At 42.8% G+C, this 24,647-nt stretch overlaps 1 protein-coding gene across 7 annotated transcripts; it reads right to left on the bottom strand.

Annotated features, from left to right (window-relative positions):
* Positions 1-267: 267 nt before the first annotated feature.
* Positions 268-24,426, bottom strand: ATG13 (autophagy related 13). Of its 7 annotated transcripts, none has more exons than XM_058025889.1 (18): positions 24,325-24,425; positions 18,425-18,506; positions 17,484-17,564; positions 16,719-16,838; positions 16,178-16,224; positions 15,506-15,646; positions 14,429-14,469; positions 13,795-13,891; positions 13,353-13,451; positions 12,535-12,625; positions 10,122-10,220; positions 8,876-8,986; positions 7,590-7,723; positions 6,279-6,396; positions 5,476-5,553; positions 5,061-5,177; positions 4,466-4,594; positions 268-3,263 (listed from the first exon to the last, which is right to left on the bottom strand). In XM_058025889.1, exons 2-18 carry the CDS (start codon positions 18,491-18,493, stop codon positions 3,186-3,188), a joined length of 1,650 nt encoding a protein of 549 aa, XP_057881872.1. In that variant the 5' UTR covers positions 18,494-18,506; positions 24,325-24,425; the 3' UTR covers positions 268-3,185. The 7 variants fall into 7 exon arrangements, with proteins under 7 accessions (XP_057881872.1, XP_057881875.1, XP_057881874.1 ...); XM_058025892.1 differs by having other exon boundaries at positions 6,312-6,396; XM_058025891.1 differs by lacking the exon at positions 24,325-24,425 and adding an exon at positions 23,548-24,058.
* Between the last annotated feature and the right edge of the window lie 221 nt (positions 24,427-24,647).

The raw sequence follows: 24,647 nt of genomic DNA, 5'->3' as shown, positions 1-24,647 counted from the left end.
GGTCAGCAGGGTCAGACACCCTATGACTGTACCTCCAGGCACCTGTTCTGTCTGTCCCTCACTGTCCTTCCAGTAGGTTGATCTCAGCAAGATCCCACTGACCTCTCCAACTATAATGCACCAGTCCATTCTGCCCTCTCACAGAGGCAGCAACTTGCTCTGTCCTGCATTCACTGAGAGGCCCCTGACCCTCCTTTTTCCTGGAGGAAAACAAGTATGAGCACAGGACTGTCCCAGACCTGTTGGTACACAGAAAAATGGAGAGTGCTGCTTACACAAAAGTTTTATTGGAAATTCTTTGAATACTTGAAGTACACTGGAGACTTTCCAAAATAATACACTTGAGGAACCTTCCCCTCCACCCAAAGTATCTGTAAATCAGCAGCTACATAGATACTGTCCTTAATATTCAGCAGAGCAGAGAGCTGCTGAAATAAACAGCCTTCATAATACAATCTGTGGCAGGCCACAGCAGCAGAGCATTTGTGCAGTGGTCAGGGAACTCAGGGCCTAGATGTAGCAACCATGTGTTAAAACTGAAGACTGTCCAGAGAAGAGGCAGGTAACTCAGCCCTGGAGGCTCTCTTATTGCTGTGGCCATCCAGCTCAACACTAGCAGCTTATATAGGCAATTTTCCAGCCTTTTGAAGAGGAGGAAATGTGCCACAGTGCCATTTTGCCTTATGAGATGTGAGAGCTGTAGCCATGTTAGGAACTCCCACAATAAAGGAGCACAAGTACAAGCCCTGACCTCCTGGGTGGGGTTAACAGGAATGGCAGTGCTCCCTGCCAGCTCCACAGCTTGTCAGCAGAAGAGCACAGCAGGAGTGCTGGCTAGATGAACTTTAACCTCAACTATTCTCTATTCATATGGTGTGAACCAGCCCTTTGCCTCCTGTCTGCTGCTCTGCAGCCCAGATTGTATCACTTCAGAGACTAAAGTTCAGAACCACCTGTCTACAAACTACTTCCTACAAAGTGGCAGACCAACTTCCTGAGCACAGGTGAGAGGCAGTTGATCCATTATTTCCTTGTTCTGCACCCTTCTGTGACCCTTCCCACTTGTGAAACAAGGTGGCTTTTGGATGGGTAACAAGTATTTGTTACAGCCTGTGTAACTGAAGTCCTGTTACAAACTGTTTCATCTGGGAACCTTTCTTAAATGTTTCTGCATCTTTGCATGGACAAAGCAATTTCCATGTGAGGTTGCTAAGAAGTTGAATCAGTTGAGTAAAATAAAAAGGTTCTGGTGGGTAATTTTCCTTCAATGAAGCTCTTACCTGGAGTTTTAGAACTTACAAGGCTTCCCACCAAACACATCTCTCAACAAAAATTCTCGTAAACTTCAAAGCATCGCTTTGCTCTGGCCTTAAAGTAAGCTGCTGTGAATTTGGGTCCTTGCTCCAGCAGTGACACAGAAATAGTGTCCCAGAGTGGAGCTGGGGTTCCCTCATCAGCTGCAGGCAATCTCTTCCAATGAAGAATGCAGCTAAGCTGAAGCTGCCACATTGCACCAACTAGAAGGCTGGTTACTCAGCCACTCTGAGGAAATGAAGATGGTTTCTCAGTCCTCAAGCAACACAACTCCACTTAAAAGAAACTAGGGGGAAAAGAAGTGGTTTTGGACAGTAAGGGGTCTTGCAGTTACACACTCTAGTTACATGGGGCAGGAAGAGAGAGAACCACAAGAAACCCCACCTTATCCAAGTTTCTGTTTAGTGTCACTGTTTCTCCTCCCATCCTTACATGAGGCAGAAGACATGCAACAGTCAAATCACCCACAGAGCAATTCCAGCCAGTCACACTGTCAGTGGCTGGAGTATTACAAAAATAAAATTTCAGCTACTCAAAAGCCAGCTGATTAAAAAGTACCATAAGCTTCCCAAAAAAGTGTGCTTCTTTAAAGAAGCTGCTTTCTGAATGGCCAAAGAACACTACAAATTCATCCATGCCTATCAGAAAACAGCTTTTTGCCAAGTCCCTGCCACTCCATTCCACTGACGTGTGCATTTCATTTTATCAGTGAGCCCTGGCTGGATGTAATGGACACACAGTCCCCCAAACAGAGTATAATATTAATTAAGTTTGTCTTAGAAAATAAATATCTTTGATATTTTCTTGCAAAGAGAGACTAGCCTCACTGGCTAGGGTTCCATGGCACACTTGCTCTCTGCAGTGATCAGGACAGAATGACCCGCACTATAACATGAAAACAGAACATCTTTTAAATATAGGTTTCTTTAAAAGCAATAAATATTTTTTAATTCTTAAGATCATCTATTAACCATAAAGCAGGAAGGTTTGCAAGGATTAGAGGAAAAAATCTTGGACTAAGACTCCTAGTTACATAACCCTAAAGAAATAGGATTCCTAGTATTTACAGTTATGTTTCAAAAGCAGAGACTATGAATTCAGCATCATCACAGCTGCTATGTGCAGGCTTGCCAACAGTCAACACTGTTAAACTCAGCATGGCCGAGTGTCAGTGCACTCGGGAAGGAAATGTGGAAAGCATTCCTGCAGTTTCACTCCTGCTTATCAGCCACCTAACAGAGGGTCTTGCACAGTGTAGAGACCCAATTCCTTAGAAGCAGGAAAACAAAGGTAACTTGGATTATGCAGGTCCCAAAGCTGACGTCTCTCCCTGTGCTCCAAGCACGCACTCTGAAGTCAGGATGAAATGCCCAGTTCTGTGGAATGGACTTCAAACAGTTGAATTTGCTGAACTCACAGACCCTGGAAATAAGCCAAAGCTTTCTATGCTCTAACAGGATCAGAGACTGCAGGAAAAAGTCTGTTAGCAAGAAGCTCTACCTAGGAAACTTACACCATAGGACCCTTGGAGGAAGCATATGGCAACTTTCCACAACGCCCCTCCATACAGAACACAGACTGAAGAGAAAGTAAGTTTCCATACACTGAGGTTTGACTTCCTGTGTCCCTACTGAAGTCTTAAAACTGACTGTGAGCAGGAAAAGCAGTCCAGAACTATGTGGTGGAAAAGTTGAGGAGAATCAGCAGCTGAGCTGTATCTGTCATTGAAGAGAGAAAAGAAAGCTCACTTGATGGAGGGAACTAGTCAATGTGAACAAAAGGCAGAGCAGGGGCAATAGAGATATCTGTCGATGTCATCTCCAGGATGCCTTGGGGAGGAAGAATTGCTGCAGCAGAACTGGGAAACATCTTCACTGCAAGGTTTCCACAAAAGCATCAAATTCTTTGACATTTTTCTCATGGACTGCCAGCTTCTCTGGTAACGAGTCCTGGAAGGTAAGGAAAAATGCAGATCAGGGTTCATTCACAGCAGACAGAAGGAAATTTTAAACACACTAGGAAAAAAATCTGTTTCTCAGTCATGCAATCCCTCACCAATGCTCTGGGCTCACCTTTCTACGTGCACAAAAGCAGGAGCCCTCTGGCAGCATCCAGGAAGTGACCCTGAGCAGGGCACTCTGCCCAGAGCCTGTTTGTTCTGCAGGAACTGGAGATGCACTGAGGCCTCACCTTGTGCAATCCCCACAAGCTGCAGCACAATAACCCACTCGAATCATTGCCTTCATCAAGTCACTTTCTGCTCTCTGGTTTTCATTTTTCTCCACAGTATGGCACAATGCCAGAGAGCCTAGGAGAGCGCTCGTCCAGATGTGACTCACCAGCCACATCATAACTCCAACTCTGCTCAGGCTGCAAAGTCAGGCCTGGTTTGCCACCAAGTGAGACACCCAGAGGCAGGATTAGTTTGGGGAGTTTCAGTGACCAAGCATGCTACAGCAGCCTTCAGCTTCTAGACACACTGGTTTCAGAGACTCAGGTGTACCAGAAACAAATCTGCATTTATTTGGAAAATATTAGTGATGGACTCCCTTCTGAAAAGTATAGGGAAAAAAACTCTATCTTCTGAAAAGTATAGGAAAGACATGGGGCCTGTTAGAGTGGGTCCAAAGGAGGGCCACAAAAATGATCAGAGGGCCGGAGCACCTCTCCTGTTAAGATAAGGCTGAGGACTTGGAGTGATTCAGCCTGAAGATGAGAATGCTCTGAGGAGACCTTATTTTGGCTTTTCAGTACTAAAAGGAGACATTTAAGAATAATGGGAACAGACTTTTTAGCAGGGGCTGTTGTGATAGGACAAGGGACATTGATTTTAAATTGAAAGAGATTAGATTCACACTAGATAAGAGGGAATTTTTTTATGAAGCTGGTGAAAAATTATAACAGGCTGCCCAGAGAAGTGGTGGATGCCCCATCCATGGAAATAAACATGGCCAGGTTAGATGGGGCTGAGCAACCTGATTTAGTTGAACATATCCCTGCTCATTGCAGGGGGGCTGGACTAGATGACCTTGGTTCCTTCCAACCCAAACTATTCTACAATTCTATGAAGATACTTTTTTCAAACAAGGAATAGGGAGAGCATTATAAAGTACATATGATTTCCACAAACAGAAATTTCAGGATTCCATACCAAATCCTCTGCCATGGACTGTGCTCCAATGTCAATGGAGAGGCTGCTGAGTTGAGGGGGGTTCTGAAATTCACGGTAAAATGTCCCCAGGTCCATTGGAAGAATGTCATCTTTTGAAAATGCTGGTTTCTACAATCAAAGACACTGCTGTTAATTCCCAGAGATACTGGCTTCCCTTTTGTTAAAATCTCAGGTAAAGTTGTTACCTGCTATCAGTAAACATCTTGGCATTACAACTGTTGCTGCAATAATGCATATGAAATAACTGAAGAATAGCCAATATCACTTGATATCACAATAGCACTTGAGCAGTTGGAAGAGAACATATCTTTGGAATCTAGCTCCTCTAGATGCTAAGAGAGAGGATGCCAAGCCCAGATGTTAGCAGAGAACTGAAATGGTATTTAATTTGTAGCTGTTGATGCCTGGTACCAGTGTCCTTGGCAGTTCTGGGACTATCACACTCTAGAGTGTGGTACTGTGAATGATGTGTCTTTAGCACTCCCACTGAAAATACTCTGACATCATTTGCCGTCACACCAGCACGTGAAGCCCACCTAAGGTGCAGTTTAAGAGCTCTGATGGGGGCACTTACAAAGTCGACCATAACGAAGTCATCGTGGGTGTTCCCTGTGCTGCTGCCACTGGAGCCCTCTGAGTGTAAGCTGCCGTGTAGAGGAGATTCTGTTTCTGGGGATTCAGGAGGATTGACCTGCCCAAGAAATCAAAGATGGTGAGTACTGATCTTACAGTCATGTCTGTGTGTGCTTTGGCAATGTGGGGGCAGTTAGGAGGTTGAACAATTAACATTAACTAGAGCAGGGGCAGCAAACACATGCTGTTATTTGCATGTCTACAGAGCCCAAGATTCAACACAGGAGACTTCTTGAAAGCAAACAAATCTGAATAGTTATTTTGTCCAAAACCAAAGTGTATTCAAGGCAGAGAATAGCATGGATGTTTGCATAAGGGATGCTGAGAAGGCACATATACCTCTGGAAGAGTCTTACCATGGGGTCGTTATCTTCCAGCTCAACATTCTTGGGAGCAAACATGGCAAAAGGAATGTCTAAGTTGGCCATGGTCACCTGAGGAGATTTAGCAAACACAATTTCACTAAGATGCTCTGCTTACCGGGCACAAAAAAGATACTGAATATCTTTGTCAGGCCAGCTGAAAACGGCCCAAAATCACGTCAGCAGTTAGGCAGGAGGCTGACAACCTCATTTAAAAGGCATGAAATCCAAAGATGATACTCTGTTGACCTAATGCAGATACATATCTTGAGATGGGATTGCTTCTATGCATATCTTGTATAATATAGGCAAGGATTAATGAACTGCTACAAATTGAAACAATTCTCATTCCTTCATCCAAAAGGCCTACAACTGCAGCCCTAGGAACCAAGCAAATCTCTAAGCTGCCCTAGCTGAACTTAAATGCTTGCTTCTAGTGATGAACTGGTCTACTGCATGTTCCTTCAAGGAAGGGAGGCTTGCTATCAGCTTTCCTGGTTTATGGATCTGTGGTATTTGCAGATCATTGTGAGATACAAGTGGAGTATCAAGTCTTCTATTCTCAAATAGGGTGCTGGCAAAGTGGAGCGAGGTCAATGGTTCTCACATCCCAAAAGGATTTTATGAAAAACAAAATACACCTTGGCAAATGTATGGAAATGCAGCAGGCAGAAATATGCACTCTGTGAGTCTCTGAGGTTGCCCTGGCATTGGGGTGCTTTCTGCTCCTCTATGTATGAACAGATGGGAAAAGAAAGGTATTATGGTGCTCTCTGAGAAGATCTACTGCCTGTTACCTGGTTAATGGGTTTGTTGACAAAAGCTCCCACCTTCCGGATAAAGATGGTCTCCAAAAGGTCATGTGGGGAGCCACACTTTCCTTCACTGCTGTTGGATACTGTTTCTGTATCCTCACTGGGGGAGGAAAATACATAATTAGTGCCTTCTGACACAGGGTAGACAAATAAGGTTTTTTATGAGACTCCTTCATTTTTCTTGGTTTACTCCTAGTATTGGAAGAAGGACAACAGAAATCTGTTGTTGTACCATACCTTCCTCCTCAGTCAGGAGCACAAAAGGAAAGTGGACACTTGTGCAATCAGGTTTTTGTTTAAAGATGGACAAAAACTATTTAGTTGAATATAAAGTTGCTGAAATAGGCTTTTCTTCTGGGAGATGAGCTTTTAACTTGTGTGTGTCCACAGGTTCATTACTACTATTTTTCAGTAACACGGTACTCACAGATCTCTCAGGAGGTGAGAGATCTCCCATTATATCTGTCACTCAGTTCACAAATGCAGCAGATCTGGTACATGACAACAGCCACTCCCAGTATGATTAATTCACTCCATAGCTATTAGCTATATTACTTCCATGACCTATTGTTTTGTTTGTTTTGTGGTTTTTCCTACCACAGGTATTTAGAACTTTAAAACAACAACAAAAAAAAAAAAGTTTTGTCCCATGGAAAGAGGATTACCTAGAAAGGACTGAAGAGGATTACCATTCAAGTATACCCCAGAAAGTGAGTTTTGGTTTTCCCAGAGCAAAACCTCTGTGACTCACAACTATGTGACCCCAAGAGAGATTTCTCAAGAAATAAATATTACCAGAAGGATTTAATTAGATGTGAGGGAGTTGATTTAGGACAGTTTGAGGTTGCATTGTTTCCTTTTAAATAACTTTCTGCCTAAAGTTTCTTACTAAAATGGTGAACAGATTTATGGTAACTACAACTGGCTTTGGTAACAATGCACATTAAGTCTAGAGAATTTAAGACTCATTTTTGAACTTACTGCATCTTGTTTTACAATCAGCAAAAGCAGCAGAAAGATTGAAAAAATTATAAAATCAATAATAAAGTTGATATAGAAGAAGATATACTACATAGAAGAAGAATATTGCATAGGTTTAAATAGATGGGCAAGATCATTGTTTGGAGTAAGGCTGAAAAAGCCCCAATCAGAGAAATCTGCAAGTTGATTTGAGGAATGAAAAGACAATAGTTATGCTACAAACAATAAATAAAAAGGGGAGACAAAAAGTTTTATCTTAATAGGCGTATAAGTGGGTTAGTAGAAGTAGTGGATCATCTAAAACCCACCCACCTGCTAGAAGGAGTAGCTGCTGAGTAATGGACTCCCTCCAGTGGGGTGCACATCCTCTCTTGGTCAGCTTGAGTGCCATGTGCTGGCTGGCTAGGAACTGGGGGAACTCCCCCTTCTTTGCCTGGACCAATCAGCTGAGATATAGAAAGAAACAGTCAAGAAATCTCAAAATCAAACCAAAACCACAGTGTAATAAAGAGTAGATTTCCATTATACTGGGCATAAGTTGTGGGGGTTTTGGCATATGATTGGGCTCTAGCCCCTGTAAGCCTCAGAGAGATGTCATGTAGGAGTGTATTATCACAATACAAACTCACTTTTTACTCCCTTTCTACTCTACTGTCCACTTCAGGCCTGTTTTACACTGCACAGTTCTCTGGCCATAAGTCCTCGGCTTCATGGGAAGGAATGGAGGGAAAAAAACCTAACATCCCCTTGCTACAAGCCCATGGCTCCTACACCTTCAAGAGAAGGGAAAGTGGAGAGGGAGGTGCTGCTCTCTTCTCCCTGGGATGCAGTGATAACATGCATGGGAGTGGTTTGAAGCTGCACCAGAGGAGGCTGGACATTTGGAGAGAGGGTGGTCATAAACTGGAACAGTGTTCTCTTCCTAGAGAGGTGGTCCATGCCCCAAGCTGCCAGTTTTAAGAGGCATTTGGACAATTGCCTTAATACCAGGCTTTAACTTGGCCAGCCCTGAATTGGATGTTGGATTAGATGCTGACTGTAAGACCACTCCAACTGAAATTACTTTATTTTATTTTATTAACATTCGTGTCAGCAAAACTGGTGCAACATCAATATCACAAGCAGAAAAAGACTTCTGTCAACTTGACTTATTTTTCTGATGCACCAATGTAAGTATGTCAATATGAACTGCCAGTGTATCCTATGCCTAACCTACAGAACTGTGCTTGGACAGCTACAGGGGCAGCAGCTCTGTAAGACAGGCAAAGTTTGGCATCAGTGACAAGCTGGTGCAGGCAAACAGGTCTGGTGCCTGCTCTCTTGGCATAGTTTTTCCACATGACCCCATACCCCAGTAAAGTCAGGGATGCTGAGGAGCTGATTCCCAACTCCTGTGGAAGTTGTGCTTTCTCTGTGTTTACTTTATATTCTTTCCATCCCCTGTGGAAGTTGTGCTTTCTCTGTGTTTACTTTATATTCTTTCCATCCCTGACAGACAGTACACCAATGCAAGCACTAGTTTCAATGTCTCTCTCAGGTGTACAAGTGACACAAATGGTTGCAATACCAGCCACGCTGGTTCTACTCTCTACAAGTACCTGGTGAGGGTGTGCAGCATTCAAACCACCAGCAAAGAGTACAGGATACCCCATGTCAGCTGATCCAACTCCCAGGGCAGCAGGCTGATAGGAAAGACGTGAGCTGGAAAGCTAAGGAAGAAGAGAAAAAACAAGGGCAAAGGGAGAGGAGAGAGGAAAGGGAAGGGGAATGCCCCACAGCCTGAATAATCACCAGTCACTGAAGAAGGAACAGGAAAAGTCAGAGGCACAGCATTTCAGGCTGGCAGAAGGATGCTAGATTTTCACTGGAATCAATAATGTAGGTTATTGTTCTAAAAAATTCTTACTGCTATGAGGACTACTTGACAGTAGTCCAGGGGACTAAGTCTGAGCCTTGACAGGAAAACAAGATTGGCTTCCTACACATGTAGGAGGAGGCTGTGCAAGGTATGGCTGACATCCAGTTGCAGGGAAGCTCTGCTCTACAGGCCTCCTTCAAATTCTGGAGTAGTGGGTTACATGAATGCCATCGTGAACTTACTGAAGAGATAATATTTAATATTTTTTTAATCCCAAAACAACTTCATTATCAACTCTTTGAACCTACTTCCATTGTAAAATTAAAACAGCTTATCTTCCAGGCCTGTTCAAATAGGTCACCTGTTCAGTGAAAGAATACATGGTCCCATAAATGTGCCAGGTAAAGAGAACTGGGGAGCTAACCCTTGTGAGATTGCTTTAGGAATTAAGGGTTGGAAGCAGTGAAACCCAGGAGAAATTCCTTATACATCCCAGGCAGAAATCTACCCAGTCAGGTTAGATACAACTTTCCTTTTTAGACTTGCCTGACCTCAAGAGGAGTGTTACTTCCAGAGCTCAGTGTGAGCTCCAGCAGCTCCAAAGCTGATGTTCTTTACAGGGATCAAAATGAGGAACAGCACTTTGATTCATATGAGGCTAGTTGAGCTGAGTGGAGCTCTAATGACTATACAGGTTCTAGGGACACTGGCTCTCAACAGAAAACAGTCAGAATTGTGTCTTTCACTAACAATCCTTGACAGCTGTTGTGTTTTTAGGGGTGCCTGTCCTGTCTTTAGGAGACCTTCATCTGCAAAGGCATTTAAGATGCCAGTCTCAGTAAAGTGTCTGGCTCATTATGGGTTCACCAGTCCTTCCCATGCACAGCAAACACTTCACATTGTCAAATTTGTATTTTCCTGTATTCATTTTGTCCTGATATAACTTGTATTCTGACCATGTACAGCATATGCTATTGACAACTCACTTGATGTGAAAAGGCCAGCCCCATCACTGGGACCTTCAAGGTGTCCGTCACCACAGGAGGAGGGGTCTGAAAATGTGCCTTTGTGACAGTAAAAACACACTGTGCATAGACACAGACAAACAGAGGAAACAAGGAAAAGAGAGAATGAGGGGGGAGAGAGAAAGAGAGAGAGAAGGACTTCAGAGAGGAATTATGAAGAGTTGGATGAACTGAATGCTAGTGAAGAGGTTTTGGCTGCAGCAGCCACACCTACACAGAGAGCAGAAATCTCAGTATTGCCAGAAGCACATTCATTTTGTAAAGAATTGACTGTTTTTCAATCTGAGTGAACCACTGAACACAGGTAATATTCTAGACTCCAGTAAACCCTGACAGAAAGTAACTGCCAGAGACTCTGTTCCACAGTTAATTATAATCGGTACCAGCGAATTGGCTAGAAAGCTGAGCAGATACCAGAAAAAGTAAAGTACTTTTTTTTTTTTTTTTTTTAATTTACAAATTACTTGTATTTCAGCACTCTCCATCCATCCATACTTTCTATCCTCCAGCTTTCTGAGGGATCCTATTTTGGCAGGTCTGTGCTGCACCCTGAGAATGAAGGTGACCCAGACTACAGTGCAATTCAAACACACTGATGTGAAGTGGGAACTCCATCAACAGGAGCAAAACTCCAGAGTACAGTCTCACAGAGAGTGCTAATGCACAAAGGGCAAACCAAACCTGGTTCAGCCCCATACCTCCTCCCACAGTCACTTTCCTAGCAATGGTTTTCATTTTGAGGAAAGCTTCAGCTTCATTTCTGAATATTACCCATGGCCAGACTCTCCTGAATTTTGGGCTGCTTCACAACACACATATGCAGACATACAAGCTCACAAAGAAGGTGACAACTATTTCCTTGTATCACACAGGTCGGGCCTCACTTTTACCAAGAAGGCAGGCAGAGATTCATACAATTTGCCTACAAAATCACACAGTTCCTAGTATTTTCCCAGTCATTAACCTGCACAGGACATGTAGAAAGCTGGAGAAAAAAAATAACTACTTCTTTCCCTTTTAATTTAAAGTCCACTCAGCCAAGGCAGCCTTACAATTCTAACCATGGTAACAAAGACTGGCAGTTGCTTTACATATAGCAACTATGAGCCACAGAAAAAGCAAGAATGTAGGCTCATACTTGATGTGAATCCTCAAGGTTCAAGTGGTTTCATCAAGCTTTTCCCCCCTCAGTGACAGTAAAGCTTCATGACCCCTGCAGAAATGTCAACTTCAATGTAGTTACATACACTACTACTGTTAAGTAACACTGGCACGAGCAAGCCAGTGGAAATTTCCTCATGAAATCTTTATTTACCCCACTTTAGGACACAACTCAGCCACAAACTAATTTCCTGAACTGTGTATTGCAGAATAAGAAAAGCTCTATTCCATCAGACTTACCATGAGTACTGACTAATTAGTTCAACATTGCCTGATGCCTGGTCACCTGAAATCACTTTGGCACAGAAATGCTTCCTAAGAGAAGCTCATTTCTAGCTTGTTCATACAGGAGAATACATTCTGCTAAACCAGGCATATTAATTCCTCTGAAGCAGCAGAAAGACCCCTAGCAAATTCTTTCTGTTTGGAACAGCATTCCATTATACTTCATTCTATGTTTCACATTGACAGTGAAAGAGATTTAGAGTCTTTGGATTGTCTTTAAAGGTCAGTAGAGCCATCTGCTTGGCTGGACAACAAGGCAGGGCAATCCTGAATATTTAAAGCAATAGACAACTGCAACTCTTCAAAATACAGAACTGTGGAATCACATATGTAAGACAGTAAAAGAACTTGGGAGTTTCTGGGGTTTTATACTCAAAAGGAAACCATTAGCTATTTATTTTAAAATTGAAACTTAAATGCAATTTGCATGGGCAATTTTTTTTTGCCAATACTTATTCTTGCTGCCCCAACAAATTTTAATGGTCCTATAAATACAGCTTTTGTCTTTTTTCTGTCTTTCTCTAGCATTTTCCTGGTATTTCAGTGTCTCTCTATGTCAGTCTCTTACTCCTACTTAAGCTGCCTGGCATCAATGTCTTGAATTCCTCCTCTTGCAGTACTGGTATGCAAATGTATAAATGTGTAAGCACACTGCTGTCCTCTTCAAGCACAGCTCAACCCAGCTACAGAAATAGGCTCTTTTAATCCTCAGTAATTCAGTCTTTCTAGGCCTTTGGAATTTTGTTGAAATTAGTATCTAATTTCAATAGATTTTATTCAAGAGTGTAATGACATAAATAACCCACACATTAAATTTTAATTAGCAGCAGGAGGATTTCTGTTTGCACAACAGCTGATGTAGGAATATGCAAACTATTCTTACAGCAATTGTTCTATCCAGAAGTAAAAAGAGCCTGGTTTCTCTTACCTGAGATGGAGGAGAGGTGGAAAAAGATGTGGTACACACTTCTTGGGAATCTTCTACTGAGGGGTATACTGCACCATTGTCCTCACCAGCTCTAAAGCAGCAAGAAAAAACAAGTTTTCTAACCAGAAATATTCCTTAAAACAAACAAATAGTAAAACACAGTGGGACAAACACTGCAGGGAGGTTGAGAGTATTTGGGTGTAGTTGAAAGGAGAATTATGAAGGGCTCTCATCTGCTTACCAGATCTGAGGAAAACAAAGTGGGAAAACATGAGTTTTCCTCAGACGTTTGTCTTCTACCCCATGTAAAATAACTGGTGTATCTAACTAGTGCTTTTCTTATACAAGCTAGTGCTGCTGGCTTTGGTGTTTACACAACCATTGTCAAACAACACCACTGGTCCAAACCTGAATGCCCTCACATTCATTTTAGAGAAGGCAAACCTCTCATCTCCAAAGAGAAATTAAACTGATCTTCCCCCAGTGGAAATATCCAGGGATGCATGTAGACATGTAGTTCTGCATCAGGATTAACCATTACGCTTTCAAATTCCTGAAGGCAGCCAAGATTAAACATCCTTTGTGTCCAAGTGCTTCTGTGAAGAATTTGGGAAAATACTGGGGCTTGCTGCACTCAGCCATCTCAGTGTGAGGAGAAAAATGTCACCCTTCATCACATGTTTAACTGTGCCAATTGACTGACACTAATTCTCCAGTGTCCCTTCCCATGCTGTCAACAAAGAGTGGAAAAGGCTCTGTATTTGGGCATAATAGATGCCTTTACCGTGGCCCATGACTTCAACTCAGTATTTCCTCACCTGTAATTGCAGGGATGCATGGGTGAAGAGCTGGGATAGGGACGGTCCACAAAGTGATCAATTATAATCCCCATGATAGGAGGGGTCCTCTCAAACTGCCTGCAAGGCAACAAGCAATGGTGTTACTGGCTTTTTCTCTCTACTCTTCCCAATTCATGGTGCCCTCACAGAAAACCCTTCTGTCTATTGGGATCAGACTATCTTTACAATTTAGTCCTGTGACTCCAGGCATGCATCAACAATTTGAAGTTCTAAAGCCTGGCTCAGGGCTACCCAAATACTCCCCTTGCTGCAAGCTTAAGCAAGAGAGAGAGCGTTCTTCATGAAAGAGAATCTCAGCAGGAAGGGATAAGCAGAAGGGAAAGATTTGGGGGCTCAGAACATGAGGGGTTTAACAGTAAATTATTGTAAAACAGTTTCTGGCATGATCACATTTTCTCACCTGGTTGACATGAAAGCAAGGTTGATTCTGTAGGCACAAGACAAAGTGATGGTGCCCACTGGGGTACCCACTGTCCCAACACGGACTGTCTGGAAACCTGTAAAGTAAAGGAATAGTTCTCAGTTTCACTGATTATTTATGTGCCACACTTTTTTATTCTGAGTTTGCATTATCTTATTTAAGTAGTGTTACCATTATCTCTTGCAATGTGAACCCCAAAAACACACATAGAACCCATAACAAAACAGCAGCACTAGGTTGCCTTGCTGGTAAGCTTCACTTGCAAGACTTCTGATGTTGCTTCCTGGCTTCTTGGTCTAAAATATTGTTCTGAAGTGCTTCTTGTTCCTTAGTAGATCATGATTTCCTTTACCAGTCCTGCCCCTTATCAACACAAGTCTGTATCCTTATTTCAGTTCTGTATCACTAGAGTCAAAATGGCAGTGACCCGAGACTTTGTCCAAGTACCACCATTGTACTTGTCCCCTTGTGACACAAGGCTGCACTGGCAGAGCCAGACAAAAAGCATATGTAAGCCTCACACTAATTTTCCCTATGACACTTGGCAATAGTAACCAAAGGCAGTCAGAATGAAACACAGTTCTGCTCTTGTTTGTGTGTTGTCTAATCTTACCTTCTCCCAAGCCACTCAGCTGGACTTCACCAAAATATATCCTGAAGGAAAAGGAAAAAGAAAAGCTGTTAAATCCAGTTGGGACATAATGCTATAAATATCCTTATTTCTTACTTAATTTGGGGAGTTGGAAGGTTGGAACTACTCTTCAGGAAAAAAATACTCAAAATAAATGGCTGGAATGCCCATCTCAAAAAACCTTACAGCTGCTCCACAAGAACAGGTCATGTAAAATGAAGGAGAAGGAGAAAATGGTAGTCCAATCAGGAATTTCTCTCTAATTTTTTTAAGCCTCTGTGGTTAAGTCTACAGTTTAGAGCAAAAATGTGATGTGATACAAACTTCACAGATAGGTCTGAGTCTAAAAGCTGATGCTCATCACACAACATAAGAGGTTAACTGTGCTGTAAGAGTTGCTCTTAAGTACATGCCAAGTCAGCAATGAAGGCAAAAAAGTGAAAATGGCTGGAATTTGAGTTTTCAGCTGTGCAAATGATAACAAGCCTGAAATTTACAATCATGTAAATTAGCTATGAAAACATGTCAAAGACTTTTCTCAGAGCCAAAAACAGTTTGGAAGACAACTATGAACTACAAACCAGTCAGACTCACAGGCTAAACAGAGTTGAACCCAGTATTTGGATGAGTAAACTGCAAAAACTACAGGATGTGGAATTGAGGATGCATCTTTAAAATGGAGTAACAGGAGAGTCTGAATCTATGCTGCAAAAGTACATATTGCAGTTATGTGCAATGTAGAGAGCCATTTATCAAACAAAAGCCAGACACCAAACAACTGGATGCTAATAAGCAATTTAAGGGATTGCATTTGTAGAATTTTTTTACTCTTCCTAACGTGGCAGGCAAACACTTCACAGCCTATGCTTAGCTTTTCTGTCAATGGCTCAAGTAAAGGTGATACACAGACCAAAGTCATCTTCTGTCACTGATCAGTAGTACTTCTATAAAAATAATTTGATTTTATTATCGCTCATCCCTTTTTAACTACATTTGCAGCTAACCTATGCAAGTCTAGTCTCTTCTGTTTGCATTTCAAATGGGAAATTTTTGCTTTACCTGTACAATATTACATATTCATGGCCTTGTTTCCTAGAGAGTCTGTAGGCTGGAGTTACTCTGGTTATAGCAAGCAAAGACTTCAGCAATAGAGACAGCCTGTTGTATACAGTGTATGAAACTTTGATTTCTTTGTCACACCTAGAGAACACAAAGGAAAAAAATTAGTCCACAGCTAAGCTGCTTTTGTTTGGTTTTGGTTTGCAATTGCTTTTGATTATTTTATTTAAAATACAAATTACTCTGGGCCAGTTGTTTAATTTTATTGCCAAAATGATAAATAAAGCCCCAGTGTGGCTACCTGTACTGACCAACCAGCTAAGCATCCTGCTTCAACCTAGTCACCTGCTGTAGAAGAAATTGCTGAAAAATGCCACGCAGCCCCCTACTAAACAGAGACACCTTTTCAATATGAAAAACACTTGTCATTACTGAGACTATGAATTCTTGTATCTGAGGAAACCTACTAGTTGTAATGGAAGAATGAAGAAGGAATTAAATTACTAGTTTTCATTCTTGACACTGGTGTTTAAAGAGATTGACTGCTGCTCTAGACAAAGAGGAGAGTTCCCTCTGGAGTGCCCCTGGCCACACAGCCAGTATGTGCTCATGGATTAACCACATGTGCCCACTGCATCAGCTAAGAACTACAAACACAAAGAATGCACTTACTTTTCATTCATTTCCAGACACCAAATTTCCAGCTCCATGGAGTCCCCCTGGATCAGAGAAAAGATGGCAAACAAAGACTCATTTCAGAATACAGACCTGTTCAAATCTCATCAGTGATCAGAAGTGGCCACACCTCTCAATAGTTTGTCTCCTGGCTCCCACTTTCTTGTGATGCAATAGAAAAAGGTGCACTGGAAGTGTCCCTGCACAACTGTATCACCTGAGGGAATACCTTCTTCAGAATGCCTAAGTTCTTCATGGGCTAAGAAAGTAGTTTCTTAAAATATAAGAATTTAATTTTCTTTAAAAATTTAGATTTTTCTGCTGTGTCATTTGTGTGTTTGGCCTCAGATTTTTGCAGTGAATTGCTTCTGTTAAACAATAAATTTCATTTCATTAGCATATCACCTAACTTAATAAAATTTAGATATTCTCACATTGTCTTGGATTAAAGGGCAGGAGCTCTCATAGTTGGCTTAAGATTCAGGCAGAAAACCCCACAAACAAAAAAAGGGGGCATCTGTTTTGACTCAGTTCTCACCTCTGAGGTTTTGAGAGAAATCTCCACGCACATAGACCGTCCAACAGCAGGCAGCTGTCCTGCCAGGGCTTTCTTTGCTTCATGAGTAACCTCTGGTATGTCTTTGATTGCCAAATTGAACTGCAGAATCAAAGAGATGGTTCCATTTTTTTTATTGCTTTGAAAAACTGTGTGATGGTACATTTCAGACAGGCTCACAGACCCATATATAACATACTAGGTCAGTGTCCACTGAAATATTTATGAAACAGAAAATTCAGTGTCCACTGAAATATTTATGAAACAGGGTTCAAGCTTTTCATATTTACAAAGATTCCCTTGGCTGCTAATTCAAACGTTTTTCTTATTCCTGCTATAAAAAATATACTCCTTTTCCCTCACTTCAGTCCTACCTTCATCCACAGAGTATCCTGAGTCTTTTCAATTTGAATAAAGCCAAATACTAAAATGTCCTGAATTGCAGAGTAGCAAACTTCTGACAGATAAGAACTCATCACCCCACCCCCAAGCAGATCTTGGAAATGTGCCTTAGCTGACGGGAGCTGCTGAGAGGCATTATTTCTCTTTCTCCTCATCAGCCTGTAAGAGTCCAGAGTGATTTGCTGCATGTGAACAACCACCAACCCCCTGCAACATCACCAACATAACTACATATAGTACCTACTCTGTGAATAATTATTATTGTCTGCACAAGACTGTAATAATCACATGGTGTTCTCAGCACACACACAGAGTTATGGAGTGGCTTTAAAAATAAGACCTTACCCAGTCAGAACCTGTTGGGGAGGATGATGAGCGGGTACAGATTTTCTCTCCAAGTCGGGCCTGGACAATTACTTGTACTGTCTGGAACAGAAATAAAAGGATACTTAGTGATATTCTGGGCTCAGCACTAGCTCTGAGCCTCAGTTCAGAGCCTGAGCTACACAAGCTGCGAGTGAAAAAGATGAAAGGGCTGACCAGGACGTAGAGAAGTAGAGTTTGCTACTCTGTTCTTCAGTTCTAAGAACGTTAAGTTATTACATGTAATAGGCAAATGTATTTCAGAAGAAAAATCATTTTAGGCTGACCTTTCTCTGTAACAACACTAAGAGACAAAGTCAATTTTGCAATCAGGATTTGCAGTTTTCAATAGAAAATTCAGAAAAATTTACAAAAATATCCCAGGCCATGACAACTAAACTAAAGACAAACCAGTCTGTACATTTAGACCAAAGCCATTGTCAGATTATCTACTTGCACCTATGTAAGAAGTGAGGCCAAATTTTATAATTACATATCAACATCATTCAAAAGAACATTCTGGTATTATTGTTTTTGGATGCAATATAAAAATTTAGATAGGCTGAAAGAGTGGAGTCCAGCAGATAAACTACCTAAAAGCTGGTGGTTAGACATGCTGCTAGAAACCCAAAGCTGACAGAGGTGTGAAGTGCCTACAGCTGATTCTAAAGCAGGATGTTTCTGGAGGATGGAAGAGGATTTGAGGGTAGAAGAAAGGGGAAAATATGTTTTTCTAGTTGTTCTCAGGAATCTCTTAAATTTGACATCAGCTCTTCCTGCTTTGTTCTTCAGCAAAACAAAACAAAACAAACAACAAACCCAAACCTCAATCTTGTTACTCTAGCCACACCAAGTACATAATTTGTTTTGTGGCATTTTTTAAACAAGGAAGAAGAGGCATTTGTCCAAAGAAGAAAAATTACCTTTAAAGCAAAAAATTTGATGAACTTGTCCAGGTCCTTCCTGTCCTGGGAACTGAGATCAGTGTCCATTGCATATGGCAATCTGAAATATAGCACAGGTCTGGGGATGAAGTTCTTCAAGCTTTCTGTTTAGATTTCAAAATATTTTTGCCATTAGAGGCCATCTCAAAAGAAATTATAAATACCAAAGTGCTCTACCTGTCAAAATCCAAACACACTAAAAACTTTGGGATGTGAGTGTGCGGTGTAAATGCATATTGATAGTTTATCTGGTCAGTGCAAAGATAAAAAAATTAAAAAAAAAAAAAAAGAATGCTCACAATTAAAACTCAGTACAAGTTCTTCAATTTTGCTAGCTTAATTTAAAAAAGCAAAACAAACAAAAAAACCAGAACACCCCAACACCACAATGACTGCATTCTATGCCAAGCTAACCATCAGACATGGAGGTCTCTGCTTCAGAAATAATGTATCTTCAGCTATCAGCACTGGTCAAAACCAAGCCAAATTGTTATCTTGAGCTTGAAATTCTTAGAATAGTATTTCAGCAGAAATTTATATAATAAACCATTGCTGGAACAGGCTACGCTGCTTATTTACTTTCAATAAATCATACTTGAAGTAAAATTATACAGCTACAAAATTTATCTACAACCAACTGAAAAGACAAATTTTTGTCAAGAAATAAACCAAAATCATCTGTTCACTTCTCTTGAAAGCTCTGATAATACATACTTAGCTTTCACATTGACACTGCCTTGTTTTTCAAAATACAATTGTTTCTAGGAACACAATGAACTTGCACAGCATCTGAAGCAGGGCAGGGCAAGGCACTAATCCTATTTTTGTCACCATCATGTCACATGGCCTGGGATAAATCACAATTCTTCTGTCTCTCAGTTTCTTTACATATAAGTTAATAATCATATAGAGACCACTGAGGAGGAACACCTTCATTAGCAGCACTCACTGTAGCTTTTGCTTGGAAGCCTTCAAAGCATGAATTCCCTCTTAGCCCCGCCGCAGTTCTGGCACAGCTGATCAGCCTGAGGCAGCTTGTCAGCCATGCCGTGTTTGTATTTACAGAACGCGCTGCTCCTCGCAGGAATGCCGGCCAGCTGAGGTCAGGGGCACGAGCAGCTGCTGTGCACAACGTTATTCAGTGTCCAGTCATCAGGCAAAGACTGAACTTACTGCAAGGTATGCTATTTATGCAAATGGAAGCTTGCAGGGCAAAGGGGCCAATAGCCCTGTTCACACAGAAAACAGAGAATCTTTCGTGACCATACACATGCAGTACTTCTGTTCAAAATATCACATTAATGACAGTAAAGCCCAGTGCTTCAGGAGCATCAATCAAAAAGGGCTGCAAGATAAGAGTACTGCAATTTACAGAGCATTTTATAGAGAACAGTGCTGCTTTCTGAATGACTCTATAAAAAGAAAGCTGGACTTACAGAATATTTGAAAGTTCCTAGGCTACATTCATACCACATCTCCTTAAGCTGTACTGTTCTCATTACAAATTATAATTTGAAAACTAGCAACACAAGTGATTCAACATCAGATGCATTTTCAAATTATCCTTTGGATATTTTAACCTTGTTATTGAAACTGTTATCCCTTCTTTCCCTGCATTTACCTCCACTAGACAGATTACAGACCCTTTCCACTGTGGGGGGTGCAAAAAAAGGCAGCATTTAAAGTGTTTGACATAGTACTCAAAATTAAAAACACTCAACCCTTTAGTACAGACAGGTACCACTACAAAAAAACCACAAATCCCCCCAAACAAGCAAACAAACAAAACCCCAGGCAAGAACAACCTGTTATTATTATTTTGACTTAATTAAGTACAGCACTGTAGGGGCTGAGGGGATCTGAGATCTTTGACAAACCTGGCTGATATAGGCAACAAAATACCCCATCAAAAAATATGTTTTCCTCAGCAAAGAGAATGCTGACATTTAAATACTAAAAAAAAAAATCATACTGCCTTTTAATGTGAAAAGTGATATGTGACCCCTGCAGAAAGATGCAAGGAATTATATATGCCGATATGGTGGGAGAGCTGTCAAATAGAACACCCACATTTGCCTTTTGAGGCTGGAAAAAACTTCTGGTATCAACTATTTCAAGATACTTGGGAACTAATGGAAGGTGTTAGGCTCGCTGGTATGTTAGGAAAGGAAACAAAGATGACCATCAGCATGGCTCCATGTGCAGTACAGGAATTTGTTGTGATGACCCATATATCTCTAGAGGAGAGAAACAACCACCAGAGGATTCAAAAAAATGAGAGCCTCATGGCTCTGCCCTGCTGCAGCAGAACTGGGATTCTTCCTGGGAGATCTGAAACTACCTGTAACATTCATCAAACATTTGGAGATTCATACTGTAACCTCTCAAGCTCCAAATGCCAGCAACAGTTAACCCACCAGAGTCCAAAGTAGAGCAGAAAGTATCACGCAAGGTTTCCTGGAAAGGAATAAATAATTTCATGGGAAAACTGGGACTTTGGAACTCAGCTCCTGAAATGTCTAAAGGCTCTTATCTGACAGCCATAATCTCATTTTTGTAGGAGGGTCTCTGGTGATTGCCTGAGACCTTCTAAAGCTTAGAACAGTATTCACCTTTAGAATCAGTCTTGGTAAGAGTTAAGATGGAGCTAGAATTACAGCAAACTTGTTTTTTACAAAAATTCTTTGGTACTTTCAGGTTAGCTGCCACAGCCGACCTGAAGAGGAGGGAAATTCTTTAAACTGAGTTCCACCAAACTCAATCAACTTCTCACATCCAGTAGGTTGCAATGCCAGCACGGCTCTTTGTTAAGTGCTACTGCACAGGCCTATGCTTAACTCAAGGATAACACAGGCTCATTTTACACTGAATAACAACTAGAGGGCAATAACTTTTGGTCTAGGTTAGAAAAATACAGATGATTGATCTCCCCTCAACCAGGTAATCCCTTAAGTAAACTGATATATTCACTAGCACGTGATGCAACAAGCATCTTTTCCATATGGCTTTTTGCTTTGTCTCCACTTCCTTCAACACCCGTTTTTATACTGTTGCCTTTATTTATATGCCTTTGTCTTCACTTTACTTGAACAGAAAGACCAGAAACAGCAAAGGAGAACTGCCTCATGTGGCTCTCTTGACTAAATCCTTATTCCTTCTCCCAAGGTTGAGACAGATTTTATCCAACAGCTTAACATCTAACTGTTGTGCCTCATACACTCTACTGCTATTTATACCCTCCTTCTCTGAGAAGGACACATCAGCATAAGGTGATGGCGCTGTTCGCGTGATGCAAGGAACTGCAAGAGCCCTCCCCTTAATGCCTCGGCAGAGCCGACAGGAACTACAGCGACAGGCACGCCGTGCTCCGAGCCCTGCTCCGAGCTCCGAGCCCCGCTCCGAGCTCCGAGCCCCGCTCCGAGCTCCGAGCCCTGCTCCGAGCTCCGAGCCCCGCTCCGAGCCCTGCTCCGAGCTCCGAGCCCTGCTCCGAGCTCCGAGCCCTGCTCCGAGCTCCGAGCCGTGCTCCCAGCCCTGCTCCGAGCTCCCAGCCCTGCTCCGAGCTCCCAGCCCTGCTCCGAGCCCTGCTCCGAGCTCCCAGCCCTGTTCCCAGCCCTGCTCCGAGCTCCCAGCCCTGTTCCCAGCCCTGCTCCGAGCTCCCAGCCCTGCTCCGGGCTCCCAGCCCTGCTCCGTGCTCCCAGCCCTGCTCCGTGCTCCCAGCCCTGCTCCGAGCTCCCAGCCCTGCTCCCAGCCCTGCTCCCAGCCGAGAGCATCCCCGCTGGCGGCAGGCACCTGTAACCCGGCACACTGCAGCTGCACGGCAACACCGGGGATCACCGGAATTCCATACGTGTTCCATGCACGGGAATTGAGCCAGTGCATCTCTCTGACACCTACAGAAACAGGAAAGGAGCAGAAGCACCTGACACACACCAGGCATTATTATGGCTGCTGGGGAAAGCATATAGAGGCTGCTTCCATCAACTCCTATATTTCTGAGCCATGGCTGCTACAACTTAAAGTTATCTTGCTTTCTTTTCAACCAGGCCTTCATCAACACAAAATAATTACTCATGGTTCTTATGCCAGAGTGAAACTGAAAAGACAAGAGGGAAGAAACCAGAGTGGGCGTAGCTGTAAGGAGAGGCCTGTGGACAGCTCTCATCCCAGATCTTCGTTCCCAGTTACTGGACTGTGCGCCACAGACTGCACTCCTTGCCCATACCACTCGTCCAGAACTTCTTTTTTAATACAGGACCAAATTCAATCTGCAAGAATGCCCTATGAGAAGCCCAGAAAAGCCTCGTTGAATCATGCAGTAAACAAGAAGCACATGGAGGTTTTTGAAGCTTTTAAGAGCTCCTAGAACAGGTCCTCCCTTCAATGAACAAGAAGCTTCACTGCAAGCAGGTATTTTGAGCACACTAATAAGTGACTATATAAAGATCTTCATAAACACAGCGCTCTGTTTCAAGACTGAGCCTGCAAGTCAAACTCCAGTATCCTACAATTACTTAAAATTAATCTCCATTTTGCCTTCTTAGTAGATTAGTCAGAAATCTAGGGAGAAGTAGCAAACAGTTCTAAGTGTGAAGGTGTGACATTCTCATTCTTTAAAGTTTGTGGATTTTTTTAAAAGAAAATATTAAATTCTATAGCAGAATAGAATAAATTCAATAGCAGAAAAACTGTTTCACATAATATAAACATTCTGATGCGATCAAAGGCTCTGTAGTTCACTATATGCTCAAGTCTTGACTGATAAAGAGGTAATTTTTCCTCCTGATCAGGAAACAGATTCACTTTTTAACCAATAACTCCGCAGCTTAGTAAATACCTTACCTAAAGCCAGCACAGCCAGCTCCACTGACTTAGAAAAAAAATTAAGTAATTCCTGTTGACCAGCAGTTACATTCTGTACTTCCCTAAGGTCTAAAAATGGTATCAGTCCAAAGGTCCATCCTCTCAGTTTGTTTGTCAAGCCAAAGTATACAGACTAAACCAGAATCTGCTTCTACATACTCTGCACTATAATCACCAACACAATCACCACCACTCAACTCTTGTTTGAACCCATGTTCAGAAATGTTAAGATTATACAATACCATATAAGCAAAATAAAGTGATCCTGTATGATCCTTCTGGACATCTACAGACAGCCTGGCTCATCTGAAAGACTTATTTCTTGCCACAAGAAGGAAGGGTCCTCCAGGTCAGGCCACTTCTGCAATAATTTGGAGATGCTCTAAACTTTACTTAGACAGCCAACTAATTTTCAGCTAAGGCAGTAATTTGCCATGTTTTTCCCCCTTGGTATGTGCCTAGTCATATCACTTTTGGGATTTGTAAGTAGGCAGTTTGTAGGCTTAGTCCAAATGGAGTCCCTTTTCTACCTATTCACTGACATGGAAGATGTCTCTGCTCCCACTGAATCCATGGGAACGACTCTGACTGTGCCCTGAGAGCCACACCTCCCACAGGAAAGAAAGATACGACCACCTGTAAACCCCTTCTCTTTCCCAGCACATCACAAACTCGCGCCTCACAGGAAGACTATACGAGACCCTAAAATGGAGCGTGCAGTCTCAGATCCCACTGTTCCCAACAGCCTGTGAAGCATTTTGATTTGAAATGACCACCTGCTGAGATTACAGCGGGCCACATCTTTCCCAGGCTCCACTGACAGCCACCAGTCGTTAGGAAAACGAATCGCAGCCGACACGCGGCTGTCGGGAACCGAACCCCGCGAGCAGCGAAGCAAAGTAAAACGGAGACGCGAAGCCGCAGCCAAAGGTTTAAGACGCGCATCACAGCCCCCTCCCCTGGAAGGGCCTCCCGCAGGCTCGCGGAGCTCCAGCCCTGCCCCGCGGGGGCCGCGGTACCTGCGCGGGGCCGGCAGTGCTGGCGGCGCGGCGGCTCATCCCGTGCGGGGCCCGCTCCGCCGCCGCGCCCCGACCTGGCACGGGGAGAGCCCCGCGGCCCCGGGGCCGCGACCGCCGCCTCCAAGCCCCGAAGCCGCTCCGGGGCTCCGGCCGGCGCCCCTTCTCCTCCTCGTTCCCGGCCCGGAGGTCTCGCCGCGAGTGTCAGCGCCGGCGGGGATGCGCGGCCGGCGGCGGGGGCCGGGCCGGGGCTGCCGCTGCCCTCAGAGCCGCGGGCTGCGCCGCGCCGCCGTCATCACCGTCGCCATCGCCGCTGTTTGTTTTCA

The sequence above is a fragment of the Melospiza georgiana genome, chromosome 6 (assembly GCF_028018845.1).
Source record: "Melospiza georgiana isolate bMelGeo1 chromosome 6, bMelGeo1.pri, whole genome shotgun sequence".
NCBI lineage: Eukaryota > Metazoa > Chordata > Aves > Passeriformes > Passerellidae > Melospiza > Melospiza georgiana.
This window is presented reverse-complemented; position numbering and strand designations above follow the sequence as displayed.